General features: G+C 41.7%; 1 protein-coding gene across 2 annotated transcripts in view; it reads left to right on the top strand.

Moving 5' to 3' along the window:
* FOCAD (focadhesin) overlaps positions 1–14,320 on the top strand; it is a 315,637-nt gene that overhangs the window by 278,194 nt on the left and 23,123 nt on the right. For both annotated transcript variants that reach the window (XM_029919606.1, XM_029919607.1), the window contains exon 36: positions 13,778–13,906. In XM_029919606.1, the coding sequence (XP_029775466.1) occupies positions 13,778–13,906 (129 nt within the window). The remainder of the gene's footprint in view (positions 1–13,777; positions 13,907–14,320) is intronic.

The raw sequence follows: 14,320 nt of genomic DNA, 5'->3' as shown, positions 1-14,320 counted from the left end.
TTTGTTCTTGTGCACACATAATTTTTGCATGTTTCCGAGCATACATTGGCTTTGAATCTTTTAGCTTACGGTATTGACATTTCTCTCTGCCTTTCATATATCTCCATAATTATCACTTTTAAATGACCATAGAGTATTCTATTAAGTTGACAAATCCTAATTATTTTAGCCATTTTTCTATTGGTCATTTTAAAAAGTTCCCTTTATAGAGAACCTCTCTCTGCATGTAGCTGTCACTCTTCTGCGTATAGGTTCTCCTTAGGATACATTCTCAGCACTTTTCAGTGGGCAAGAGGATCTGGTGACACTCCGGATGGCTTGGCAGCTTTGTTCTGCAAAAGGACTGCGCCAGGTTTGGGTACCTTAGGCCCGAACGCACATGCATCACAGCCGCTCGCAGAGGCCAAAGGCATGGGGGTCAGGATGCCATGGTTCACACACCACTTTCCTATGTAATTTCAAACCAGCTGCTCAAGTCCCTAAGCCTCAATTCCTTCTGTAAAGTGGAGAAAATAGTTGAATCTTTATAGAGTTTTTGTAAACATTATGAGTTTATGAGTCATTATGTAACAGTGCTTAGAAAACGAAATAAAGAGGAAACCCTTTCTGGCTGTCATATTTCAGAGCACACCAACATAGAGATAAACAGGATTATGGTAAAAATCCATCAGGTATAAAATTATACCTGAGCACTGCTTTAATTTACATTTCATTTCCAGAAGGAATGAATGTTTTTGCATATATTTACTGTTCAATAAGTTGTTTTTTTTAGGTTTAGTTTTTATTAAATTTTTTTAAATGTTTGATTTATTTTTGAGAGAGAGAGAGAGAGAGACAGCGTGAGCAGGGGAGGGTCAGAGAGAGAGGGAGACACAGAACCTGAAGCAGGCTTCAGGCTCTGAGCTGTCAGCATAGAGCCTGACACAGGGCTTGAACCCATGAACCGTGAGATCATGACCTGAGCCGAAGCCAGAAGCCAGACGCTTAACCAACTGAGCCACCCAGGCATCACCCCCCCCCAGTTTATTTTTTAATTAAATTTAGAGCACTTTTTTTAAAAATGTAAGCTCTACGCCCAGCATGGGGCTTGAACTCACAATCCTGAGATCAAGAGTCACATGGTCTACTGATGGAGCCATCCAGATGCCCCCAAATTTTGTATCTTTTTTTCATTTTAAAATAATTCCAAACTTATAAAAAAATGAAAACTGCCAGAGAACCCTATTCAAATTTCACCAGTTGTCCAAATGATGTCTTTAGCAGAAAAAGAATTTAGTCTGGAGTTTCACACTGCACTTACCTGCCCTATTTCTTCAGTCTCCTTCAATCTGGAACAGTTCCCCAATCATTGCTTGCCTTTCAAGACCTGAAAGTGTTTTAAGATTAGAAGCCAGTGATTTTATTTAATTTTTTTTATTATTTTATTTTTATTTTTTTACTGTTTTATTTATTTTTGATACAGAGAGAGACAGAGCATGAGAGGGGGAGGCGCAGAGAGAGAAGGAGACACAGAACCGGAAACAGGCTCCAGGTTCTGAGCTAGCTGTTAGTACAGAGCCCGACGCGGGGCTCGAACCCACGAATGTGAGATCTGACCTGAGCCGAAGCCGGAGGCTTAACCGACTGAGCCACCCCGGCGCCCCTAATTTTTTTTATTTTTTAAATATTTTTATTTTTTAATGTTTATTTATTTTTGAGACAGAAACAGCACGAGCATGGGAGGGGCAGAGAGAGCGGGAGACACAGAATCTGAAGCAGACTCCAGGCTCTGAGCTAGCTATCAGCACAGGGCCTGATGTGGGGCTTGAACTCACAAACTGTGAGACTGTGACCTGAGCTCCAGTCAGCTGCTTAAACGACTGAGCCACGCAGGCGCCCCAGAAGCCAGCTGTTTTATAGAACACTCCGCTGTTGGATTTGCCGGCTTGTCAGCAGTTGCTCACGTGAGAGGCAGGCCAGGCACGTGTGGCAGGAATATCACAGTTGCTCCTCCCACGCCATCCCACTAGGTGGCATCTCCCTGCGCTGGAGATGTTCACTGTGATCTCTTGACTAAGGTGCTATCTTCCAGACCTCTCCACTAGTAAGTTCTCCTTTCTCGTTTTCATCAGTAAATATTCCTTGTGGAGCTATTTTGAAACTTTATGATTATCCAGTTTTTCATCCTACACTTGTCCATGAGTCTCAGTATCCATGAATGTTTTCTTGCCCCAATTAGTTAATCCTATTATGTTTGCCAAAAGGTGATTCTTAAAATTCCATCATTCCATGTATGTTTTTCCATGGGCATTCTACTGTAAGAAAGGGCTGGCATTTCCCTCCCTCTCTCTCTCTCACTCTCTATTTGCATGGACTACTAAAATTTTACTTCATGTACTTATTTTGTTATTCAATTATCCAATATTTCATCCTTCGCTTGTTCCGTAGTGAGAGCCTCTTTACACTGGCTTTGTGTCCTTGTGACATGGCCCCATCATTCTGTGGGTACTTTGTTTCATTGTGGCACAAGATGTTCTAGGCTCATCTTGTATTTATCCTCAGTCCCGTAATAGCCAGGTAGGTCAGGCTCCTTTTAGTGGGGAATGTTATTTTTTTTGTTCATTTGCATATTTACTTTTGAGACAGAGAGCATGCGCAAATGAGGAAGGGGCAAAGAGGGGGAGAGCAGGATCCGAGCCATCAGCACAGATCCCACTGCTCATGGGCTCAAACCCACAAAGCATGAAGTCATGATCTGAGCTGAAATCAAGAATTGGACACTTAACCAACTGAGCCACTCAGGCGCCCCAGGAATGATATTTAGAAGCAAAGATCTGGGTACAAATTCTTGCTACTGGAGCAATCGCTGTTCCCGGGCTCTTTCAGTGGACAGTTAGGAAATAGACACACATGCACTCTCTCTCTTTCACTCTCTCTCATGTCTATATACATTTCTATATCTAGCTATATTTATTGAAAGCAATGAGTTCATAATAACATCTCCAGTTCCAGTTCAACATCACATTCATTCTACTTTTCCCTCTCTGCGTATTTGTAACTTTCTTCTCTGACAGTAGTAAGAAAGCTGGCTCCATTTTTCTCCGTATATCTGCCCATGCTTGGAGTCCCGCTGTTTGAAAACAATCTACTGTCCCCACCAGGCCAGAGCCCTGCGGAACTCGCCTTTCTCGGGTCCTGATCGCCACTGGACAGCCACCCTGCTTGGCGGCCTTCCTGGTGCTGAGGATTCTGGGGACGTTTTTGTTCCTGATAACTCTGAATGTTGTGGAAATACTGTACAGAACATCCTCCCAACTCTTAGTATCTGACTGACCTATCAGAATTATCAACTGTTTCCAACTTCTATCTTGATTTTAGAGTCATTTCTGACAAGGGGCTAGGCATCTCCTCATCTCTACAAATGAGCCATGCTGTAAATATCTCTATCTTTGTTTCCCAAGGACTTCATCTAGAAAAATCCCCATCATCCTTTCCATCTTCGATTAAATATCCTTTCCTTAGTGGCGGATGAGGGATGATTCCCTGACATTTCCAAACTGGTTTGGGTTACTTATGTTATACTTTCTGATATGTTGTTCATGGTATTTTACTTATGTCATTATTTTCTTAATTATTGATGGTTCTTTGTTTGAAGTCCAGCTTTCCCATTAGACTGTCATTTCCTCAAAGACAGGAAGAACATTGGTGTTTTATCCTAAACGCTTAAAATGGAGTACTTGACATTTAATAGTTTTCAAGTATTTGTTGATCTGCAGCTCTGAGTGCATGTGTGTGTGTATTAGATAATTCTAAGCTAAGTTGCTTTTATTTTTTTTGTTACATTTATTTATTTTTAAAAGAAAGAGACAGAGACAGACTGTGAGCAGGAAAGGGACAGAAAGAGAGAGAGACATAGAATCCAAAGCAGACTCCAGGCTCTGAGCTGTCAGCACAGAGCCAGACACGGGGCTCAAACCCACAAACTGTGAGATCATGACCTGAGCCGAAGTCGGACGCTCAACTGGTTGAACCACCCAGGTGCCCTTAAGTTGCTTTTAAACAGCACTGAAGATGGAGCAAGTCAAGTCATGTCCACACTACACGAGCAACGTGCTGTGATAGGGAAGACACACCCCCCCAGCTGTCAGCTTACTACTTACTACCAGACTTTTACTGTAGAGTTTACACATATGCATTGTGGCACTGAGATGTGATCCTCTGTGTAGCTAAAGTATGTGTGATAATGGGCCCTGTTGTAATGCATTATGTTCGGATATGCCATTTATATCAAGGTTCTTTGAGTCTGTCAACTGGATGAGAGATTTAAGGCAACTTAGTATCTGGATTTTAAAACATCTGAATCCCATTAACAAGTACTGTGAGGCCTTCTCAGGTCCAGAGCCGCTGCCTATAAAGAATTCCACTATTTCCTTTTATCTAAGGCACTTGCCTAAAAGACAAAGCACTGCAAGGAGGGAGCTAATCATTCCTGGTGTCATGGCTTTGGGTTCCTGTGCCCAACGGTGAAAATCTCTAGGGAAGGAACCACGTGACTCTGTTCTCCCATTGCGAGACTCCCTCTCCTCCCAGAGCTCCCCCCACGCGAGTGAAACTGCCAAGTGTTTTCTCCATTCCTAACAGTTACGATAATTCCTTTCATTCCAGTCGTGTCCGAATTAGTTCCCTGCAAATACAGCGGAAAATTTTGTGTGATTCTAGTTAGGCTACTCAGTAGCGATGCTTTGCCCTTTTAAAAGCGGAAGATTTATTGTGTCGTAGCACTTACTTGATTTTCAGCCCTAGGTTCCGTGTTACAGATTCTTCTTGTTTCTGACACTTGCTTGTATATATCAGGTCGATACAGCAGCAACATGCAAAATGGATAGTAAGGTGCTGTTATGTTCTCCTGTCAAGGGAGAGCTCATAGTCTAAGCAATAAAACATGGTGTGTGTGTGTGTTTGTGTGTGTGGGGGGTGGGTGGGGGAATGGTCATGTTTTCCACTGGGTCCTGGTATGAGATGACAGGGTGAATTCCTTTCCTGAGTCCCTAGATCCTCTGGAAACTGAAAATTTCTGTAGTGAATTTCATAGAAGGATCTGGAATAACATCTTATGTAATTTTGAAAGCTCGATCTGAGAAAAAATGGAAAGGAATCTGCTTATGAACTAATGATTTCCAAAATGGATTTGGATTCATGTCCTAATAGGAGAGAAGAGCAGGTCTATGCACAGATATTTACTATACTGTCGGCCAGTCCACCAAACCATTTCTAAGATTCACACACCAAAATGACCCCAAAAATGCAGCTTAAATTTTCTGGAGGTGTGTGAAATCAAAGACTGCAGTTTGCTGCCTGCCCTGTATAGGGATGGCCACACCCTGTTACACACAGGGTCTCATCAGTAGAGACTTACGTAAATAGCCAATCAGCTAAATCCTATCAGAGCATTTTTATTTTCATAACCCCTGATTTTGCCTTGTCTGTCTGTCTATCCTCTTCTAGAATATAAGCTCCAGTAGTGAAGGAATCTATTCTGTTGTGTTGAATTCTCCTTTCACTGTCTGGAACAGTGCCTGGTACCTATTAGATGCTCAGTGATTGAATGAATGAATTTTTTAATGAATATGTTTATTTTTGGCTAGGAATTTTTTGTTGTTTTTAAAATTTTTTTTTATGTTTTTTGAGAGGGAGAGAGCACAGGCTGGGGAGGAGCAGAGGGAGGGAGACACAGAATCAGAAGCAGGCTCCAGGCTCTGAGCTGTCAGCACAGAGCCGGACATGGGGCCTGAACCCACGAACTGCAGATCATACCCGAGCCAACGCTGAATGCCCAACCGACTGAGCCACCCTGGTGCCCCTAGAAATTCCCTTTGTAATAACAATGGTAGATTCCCTCACTTCCTGCACTCCTAGTATTCCATCTTAAGATGGAATAGAAATAAAGCTTCAGTTACAGGTAACACAGCCTAGAAGGATGTTGAACTTCATCGTTTTCAAAAAGCAAAACCGTGTTCGTTGGAGGGGAGAGAAACATCACTGGAAGGTACACTTCGAATTTTATGTTTCTGCCTTGGCAGAGGCCTGGGTAAAGAGGTAGGTTAGTTGGTGGCTAGCCTAAGAAAGCATGCTGATATTTGAGATGGCTATAGTTGGAAATAAGAGTGTAAAACATGAGGAAAAGGTCTGGATTAGAAGTGTGGCTTTCCTGGTCAGCAATATATAAATAGTACGTGAAACTATGAGAGTAAGTGGAGGCAGGCAGTGAGACTCCGCAGAGGGAAACCCAGAAGTGGAGGAAAGCATTTATTCCAAGAGTGAGGGCATGATACAGTTTCACATGGACAAATATGGAATGAAAGATTGGAAGAAACGTCCTTGCATTTGGCATTTAGAGAGCAGTCAACATCTTAGCAAGGGCAGTGTAAGTGGCGTGGTGAGGCCATTTGCTAGACATCAATTGTATCTGGGTGCTTTTTATTACAGAGAGTAATGACTGATTTCAATGACTCAGAAGGAAGGGTGTTGGCTGCAAGGATTCCTAGGTTTTCTCAGAAACCCAAGAGCAGAAACTCTACTGTCAAACCTCAGGAGCACCAGGTATAGGCACCCAGCACTGGTACTGGGCACAGAGACTTTGTGTCACTCTTCTTTCAGGGGCTGTGTAGTCTCAGTCCCAGTCATGGATTCTGCTTTTCTCTCCAGACCTGCTTCATCTCTTTCTACGCTTCTTGGGCTTTTTCTAAAAAAAAATTTTTTTTTTGTAAACTACAACATTTAAGCATTTAAAAGTATACAATTCTGCAGCGTTAATGCACTCAGTGTTGTGCAGTGTTCCAGAACATATTCATCGCCCCACAGGGAATTCTTGCACCCTTGTGCAACTGGTTCTCCATCATTCCCCATTTCCCCCAGCCTCCAGCGACCACTGATGTACGTTCTGTCTTTGTGGATGTACCTGTTCCATATATTTTATTTAAATGAAACTGTACACTGTATGGCATTTTGTACCTGGATTCTTTCACTTTGCATAACATTTTCAAGGTTCATCCATGTTGTGGTAAGCATCAGTATTTCTGATACTATATTTGGCTCTTTATTGCTGAATAATATTTCATTATATGGATATGCATTATTTTTTATCCATTCATCAGTTGGTGAACATTTGTATTGTGTCTGCCTGTTGGTGATTACGAGCAGTGTTGCTATGAAGATTTGTGTACAAGTCAGTGTTTGGACACCTATTTTAAGTTATTTTGGGTACATGTCTATAAGAATTTTTAGGTCACATGGTAATTTTGTGTAATTTTTTGAGAACTCGCCAAACCTTTTCCACAGGGACTGTACCTTTTTAAAAAATTTTTTTAACATTTATTTATTTTTGAGAGACAGAGCCTTAGCAGGGGAGGGGCAGAGAGAGAGAGGGAGACAGAGAATCTGAAGCAGGCTCCAGGCTCTGAGCTGTTTGGGGCTCAAACTCACAAACCATGAGATTGTGACCTGAACTGAAGTTGGATGCTCAACCAACTGGCCACCCAGATGCCCCTGGGACTGGACCTTTTTATATTTCTACCTGCAGTGTATGAGGGTCCCAACTTCTCTACATCCTTGCCCAAACTTGCTCTTCTCCTTCATCATCATCATTATCATCATCATCATCATCATCATCATCATCATCATTTTCATCCTATTGAGTGTGAAGTGATATCATTTGGTTTGGATTTGAATTTCCCAAATACCTAATGGTGTTGGAGCATCTTTTCAAGTACTTGTTAGCTACTTGTAGTAGCTCTTCTTTGGAGAATTATCTCTTCAAGTCTTTGGACCATTTTAAAAATTAGATAGTCTCTTTTTGTTGTTGAGTTGTAAAAGCTCTTTGTATATTTTGGATAGTAGACCGTTATCAGAAATGTAACTTGGAAGCATTTTGTTGTATTAGGTTGTCTTTTCACTTTGTCAATAATATTCTTTGGGGGCGCCGGGGTGGCTTAGTTGGTAAGTGTCTGACTTTGGCTCAGGTCACGATCTCACGGTTCATGGGTTCGAGCCCCGTGTCAGGCTCTGTGCTGGCCACTCAGAGCCTGGAGCCTGACTTCAGATCCTGTGATTCCTTCTTTCTCTGACCCTCCCCTGCTCACGCTGTCTCTCTCTCTCTCTCTCAAAAATAAATAAAAACATTAAAAAAATTTAAAAAATAATATTCTTTGGTGCTGTTTTGATTATTTTAGCTCTGTAGTAAATTTTGAAATTGGTATATATGAGTTCTTCACATTTTTCTTTTTCATGATTGTTTTGACTATTTAGAGTCCCTTACAATCCATGTGAATTTGAGGACTAAATTTTCCTTTTCTGAAAAAAAAAAGCCATTGAGATTTTGATAAGGAATATGCCAAATTTATAGGTAACTTTGGATAGTATTGTGATCTTTACAGTATTAAGTATTCCAATCCATGAACATAAGGTATCTTTCCTCTTATGTAGATCTTTTTCTTTCTGCAGTGTTTGTCCTGTTCAGTGTAGGTGTCTTTTACATCAGTTGAATTTAATCGTAGGCATTTTATTCTTTTGGATACTATTGCAAGTGGAATTGTTTAATTTCCTTTTTGGATTAGTCATTCCTGAGATAGGAAACACAACTAAATTTTGTGTGTTGATTTTACACCCTGCAACTTTACTGAACTGTTTTCTATATACAGAATCATGCCATCTGTAAATTGAGGTCGTTTTACTTCTTTTCCAATTTGGATGCCTTTTATATTTTTTTCTTTCCTAATGGCTTGGCTAGAATGTGCAATACAAAACGGTGAAAATGGTGTCTTATTGTTTATTGTACAGGAAAAGCTTTTAGTCTTTGACCATTGAATATAATGTTCACTGTGTATTTTTTACAAATGCCCTTTATCATGTTAAGATGATTCCATTCTATTCCTAATTTTCTGAGTATTTTTATATAAGAGGGTGTTGGATTTTATCAAAAACTGTCTGTATCCATTGACATTATCATGTATTTTTCTCCCTTCATTCTATTGATGTAGTAAATTAACTTGATTTATTTTCTTATGTTGAATAACACTTGCATTCTTAGGATAAATCTTGTGTGGTCATCATGAATAATCCTTTTAGTACGCTGTTGGATTCAGTTTGCCAGTGTTAATTTGAGAGTTTTCACATCTATATTCGTAACAATACTACTCTGTAGTTTTTTGGTTTTTGTGTTTCTTTTTTTTTTCTTCTTTTTTAAATTTTTATTGCAGTGTCTCTGGCTTTGGTGTTAGGTTAATGCTGGTCTCATAGAATGGGTTACGAAGTGCAGCTGAGGAGCACCTGGGTGGCTCAGTCGGCTGAACATGAGAGTCTTGATTTCAGCTTGGGTTACTACCTCACAGTTCGTGGGTTCGAGCCTCACATTGAGCTGCACTAGCAGCAAGGAGTCTGCCTGGAATTCTCTCTCTGCTCCTCCCCCTCTACCCCCCGCCCCCCCGCCCGCGCACACACACTCACTCTCTCTCTCTCAAAATAAATAAATAAACATTAAAAAAAAAACACAGTTGACCTTTGAACAACATGGGTTTGAACTGTACATGTTCACGTATGTGCTATTTTTTTTAATTAAATACAGCACAGTACTATACATGTATTTGATTGTCTTAATGTTTTCTTTTCTCTAGCTTAACATACAAAATATGTATTAATCAACTGTTTATATTATTGGTAAGGCTTTCCACCAACAGTAGGTTATTAGTACTTATCTTTGACGAGGGGGCCAGAAGTTATATGTGGATTTTTGGCTGCAATGGCGGTTCGCACCTCTAACCCCTGTGTTGTCCAAGATTTACTATAGTACCTCCTCTGCTGTTTTTCTTGGGAAGAAATTGAGGACTGATGGTCATTCTTTAAGTGTTTGGTAGAATTCACCAGTGAAGTCATCTAGTTCTGTATGTTTCTTTGTTAGAGCTTTTTGTTTCTATCTCTTTCTTTGTCCTAGGACTGTTTGCATTTTCTGTTTATTCTCGAATCAGTTCTAGTAACTTCTGTGTTTCTAGGATTTTGTCTGTTTCAGCTAGATTATCTAATTTGCTGGCGCACAGTGTCTCAGTTTTCTGTTGTAATCCTTTTTGTTTCTATAAGGCTTGTAGAAATGTCTTTGCTTTTATTCTGATTTTAGGTATTTCCATCTTCCTTCCCTTCCTTCTTGCATAAGCTAGCACTTCTAATATAATATTGAAATGGAGTGGTGAGAGGAGACATGTTGGCTTATTTCTGATCTTAGTGAAAAAGCTTCTAATTCTTTACTGTGAAGTATGATGTTCGCCTAGAGTTTTTTGGGGAAACTCTAGTCTATTCCTAGTTTACTGAGAGTTCACATTATTGTAAAGCCAGTTTTTTCATCATGCAAATTTGAAATTCTATACCCATTAAATAATACCCTTTCTTTTTCCCCATAATCCCTGGTAGCCTCCATTCTCTTTTCTGTTTTGTTTGTTTTGTTTTTAAATTTATTGATTTATTTTGAGAGAGAGAAAGAGTCCCAAGCAGGTTTTTCACTGTCAGGGTGGAGCTTGATGTGGGGCTCGAACTCACAAACCACGAGATTATGACCTGAGCCTAAACCAAGAGTCAGACACTTAACTGACTGAGCCACCCTATTTTCTGTATCTATTAATTTGACTCTTTAGCTACCTGATATAAATAGAACCATACAATTTGTGTTTTGTTGTGACTGGCTTATTCCACTTAGCATTAGGTCTTCAAGATTCATTTATGTTATAACATATGACAGGATTTCCTTACTTTATAATATTGGGTACTAGCCTGTATCATATATATATGATATACAGATTGTGAGTGTTCCATGGGATGAGCAAACATTTCTAAGAAGTTTTCACTTGATAAACAAGCAGCGTCTTGCAACGTGAGTAGTACGTGACACCAAACATCACATGATCACAACTGAGTCAGTGATTCTCGAAAGTCACACTGATATACAAGTGCTTTGTATCATAAGCATGTTCCCTGAATGGATTATGCTCGCAAACTAAGGTTTTACTGTATATACTCATACATATCAATCACATTTATCCATTTATCCATTGATTGATATTTGGGTTGCTTCTACTTCTCGGCTATTGTGAACAGTACTACTGTGAAGGATGGTGTACAAACATCTCTTCAAGATCCTGCTTTCCGTTCTTTGGAGTATATACTCAGAAGTGGGATTTCTGGATCGTATGGTAGTTCTATTTTTTATTTTTTGAAGAGCCATCATACTGTTTTCCATAGATGTTCTACCATTTTATAATCCCAACAGTATGCAAGGGTTCTGATTTCTCCACATCTTCACCAACACTTGTTTTTAATTTTCTTTCCTTCCAAGATTTTATTTAAATTCCAATTAGTTAATATATAGTGTAGTATGGGTTTTGGGAGTAGGATTCAATGACGCATCACTTTCACACAACACCCAGTGCTCATCACAACACATGCCCCCCTTAATACCCATCCCCTCACCCACCGCCCCTTTTTCCTTTTTTTAAAAAAGTAGCCATCCTAACAGATATAAGTGAAGTGATATCTCATTGTGGTTTGATTTACATCTCTCTAATGATAAGTGAGGTTGAGCATCTTTTCACATTCTTATTGGTCACTTCTGCACCATCTCTAGAAAAACCCGACCTCTGCTTCTCCTTCCCCATGTGTGGCACCTGCTGATTCTGCTACTCTTCTGCTGATGTAGCCTCTCTACTTCTCCTCTCTCCCTGTTTCTCCTTTCTACAGCTGTTTATCCTTTTGCAGACTTTGCTCACCTTCTGTTTCCCCTGTCCAGTCTCTGCTGATTCGGCTGCCTTTTCAGCCTCAGCTACTACTACTGCTCCTGTGCTTCTCCTTTTTATGGTGCTTGTCCTTTGGCTGATTCTTTCCCCACCTCTGCTTCCCCCTTGTTCAGTGCCTGCTGATTCTGCTACTTTTTCTGCCTCAGCTACTCCCTTTTCCTGTGCTTCTCCTTTCTACAGCTGTTGTTCCTTTGGCTGATTCTGCTCCCACTTCTGCTTCCCTGTGTCCAGTGCCTGCTGATTCCGCTACCTTGTCTGCCTCAGCTTCTCCTGTGCTTCTTCCTTCTACAGCTGTTGTTCCTGTTGCTGACTCTGCTCCCATTTCTGCTTCCCCGTGTTCAGTGTCTGCTGATTCTGCTACTTTTTCTGCCTCAGCTACTCCCTTTTCCTGTGTTTCTCCTTTCTACAGCTGTTGTTCCTTTTGCTGACTCTGCTCCCACTTCTGCTTTTCCTGTGGTCAGTGCCTACTGTTACCTTGTCTGTCTCAGCTTCTCCTTTTTCCTGTGCTTCTCCTTTCTGCAGCTGTTATTCCTTTTGCTGATTCTGCCCCGGCTTCTGCTTTCCCGTGTTCAATGCCTACTGATTCCACTACCTTGTCTGCCTCAGCTTCTCCTTTTTCCTGTGCTTCTCCTTTCTGCAGCTACTGTTCCTTTTGGTGACTCTGCTCCCATTTCTGCTTTTCCTGTGGTCAGTGCCTGCTGATTCTTTTGCCTTTTCTGACAGTTTCTCCTTTTTCCTGTGCTTCTCCTTTCTGCAGCTGCTGTTCCTTTTGCTGACTCTGCTCCCACTTCTGCTTTTCCTGTGGTCAGTGCCTACTGTTTCCTTGTCTGCCTCAGCTTCTCCTTTTTCCTGTGTTTCTCCTTTCTGCAGCTGTTGTTCCTTTTGCTGATTCTGCCCCGGCTTCTGCTTCCCCGTGTTCAATGCTTACTGATTCCGCTACCTTGTCTGCCTCAGCTTCTCCTTTTTCCTGTGCTTCTCCTTTCTGCAGCTGCTGTTCCTTTTGCTGACACTGCCCCCACTTGTGCTTTCCTGTGTTCAGTGCCTGCGGCTTCTGTTGCTTTTTCTGCCTCAGCTTCTTCTTCTCTTGTGCTTGTCCTTCCTACAGCTGTTGTGCCTTCTGCTGACTCTACCCCAACTTTGCTTCCCCTCTTTCACTGTCTGCTGATTCTACCCCTGATCATCCTTTTCCTCCTGATGTTTTTCCTTTTACTGAGTCGGCTTCTCTCTCTGCTGACACTGCCCTTCTGCTGCATATGTTGGTCCAGCTGCTTTTGCTTCTCCTTCCTGCTCTTTTACTTTTTTACACATCATTTCAGGCTTCCTTTGAACCTCACTTTTACATGGCCCTTCATGGCTACTCGAACCCTGACTGTAACTCCTCCAGCATCTCAACATTTCAATTTCAAATTAGCCCCCACCTCAAAAGATTATGCTAAAGCCATAGCACCGTGTCCTAAATAGCTGGTTAGCCTACAGATTAGCTCTTACAGTCAGCTGTGGCGCAGGCTGGGGCGTAGAGGTGGCAAGCCACATGGTACAGAGCATGACCACCGTGGGCCACAGGGAAGGTCATTAGAAGGGACTGTGCCTGACTAGGCAGTAATTACCGCCTCTTCTGGAAGTAGAGTGGGGAGGGAGCCATGGGGCAATAACATAGATGAGTCACTCTTTTTAAAAAGCTGGATGAAAGGACCAACGAGAGTATGGAAGATAGCTAAGTAGTGATGTGGACTATTTCTGTCCAGACTTGAGGGGAAAACTAGAGGCAAGTAAGAAAGAGAAGAGCAGAGGGAGCAGGGTTTGGTAACGGATGGGGTTGAGGCTCAGAACACAGAACTGAAGGACTGACCGTAGTAGTTGAAGGTGTGATACCAAATTCTTCTAACCTGGAAAAGAAGGAAAGTCGGAATTTCCGCCTCTCATGATGCTGCCGGGGTGTTTGACTCGTAATTCCCTTTCTGTCGCAGGTCCTGAATCTGTGCCCCCTTCCCTTCTCAAAGTCGTGATGAAACCCATCGCAGCCGTTGGAGAAAGCTACCAGTTTCCCCCTGTGAGCTGGGCCGCGCTCCTCTCGCCACTTATGAGGCTAAACTTTGGTAACTATCCAGTGTTTTCAGGCCTCCGGACTTTGCTTTTAGGATGTGACCTGAAGAGAAAAATAGATTCTGGGTCACGATTGATGGTGACTGGAGAGACCTTTGCGATCATGAGGTTTGTCTTCTTGGATGACCTTCTGGGTTACTTTCACTGAGTCACTTGATAGGTGGCTGAGGCTGAGGAAGAGGAATTCCAAAGACACAGACCAGATGCACTCATCGAAACAAGGCCTGAGGCGTGCATATTGCTGGCGTGGCTCAGGTCCCAGAAAGCCTGGTTTGATGGTCATCAAACTGCATTTTCTGAGCCCTAGGATTCAAGGAAGCCCCCCACGGGATGGTGCACTTAGTCTATATTGCCGCTGTAACAAGTTACCACAGATCTAGTGGCTTGAAGCTACACAAGTGTATCAC

Source organism: Suricata suricatta, chromosome 13 (assembly GCF_006229205.1).
Source record: "Suricata suricatta isolate VVHF042 chromosome 13, meerkat_22Aug2017_6uvM2_HiC, whole genome shotgun sequence".
Taxonomy (NCBI): domain Eukaryota; kingdom Metazoa; phylum Chordata; class Mammalia; order Carnivora; family Herpestidae; genus Suricata; species Suricata suricatta.
The sequence above is the reverse complement of the archived record's forward strand: the minus strand, read 5'-3'. Positions and strand labels throughout refer to the sequence as shown.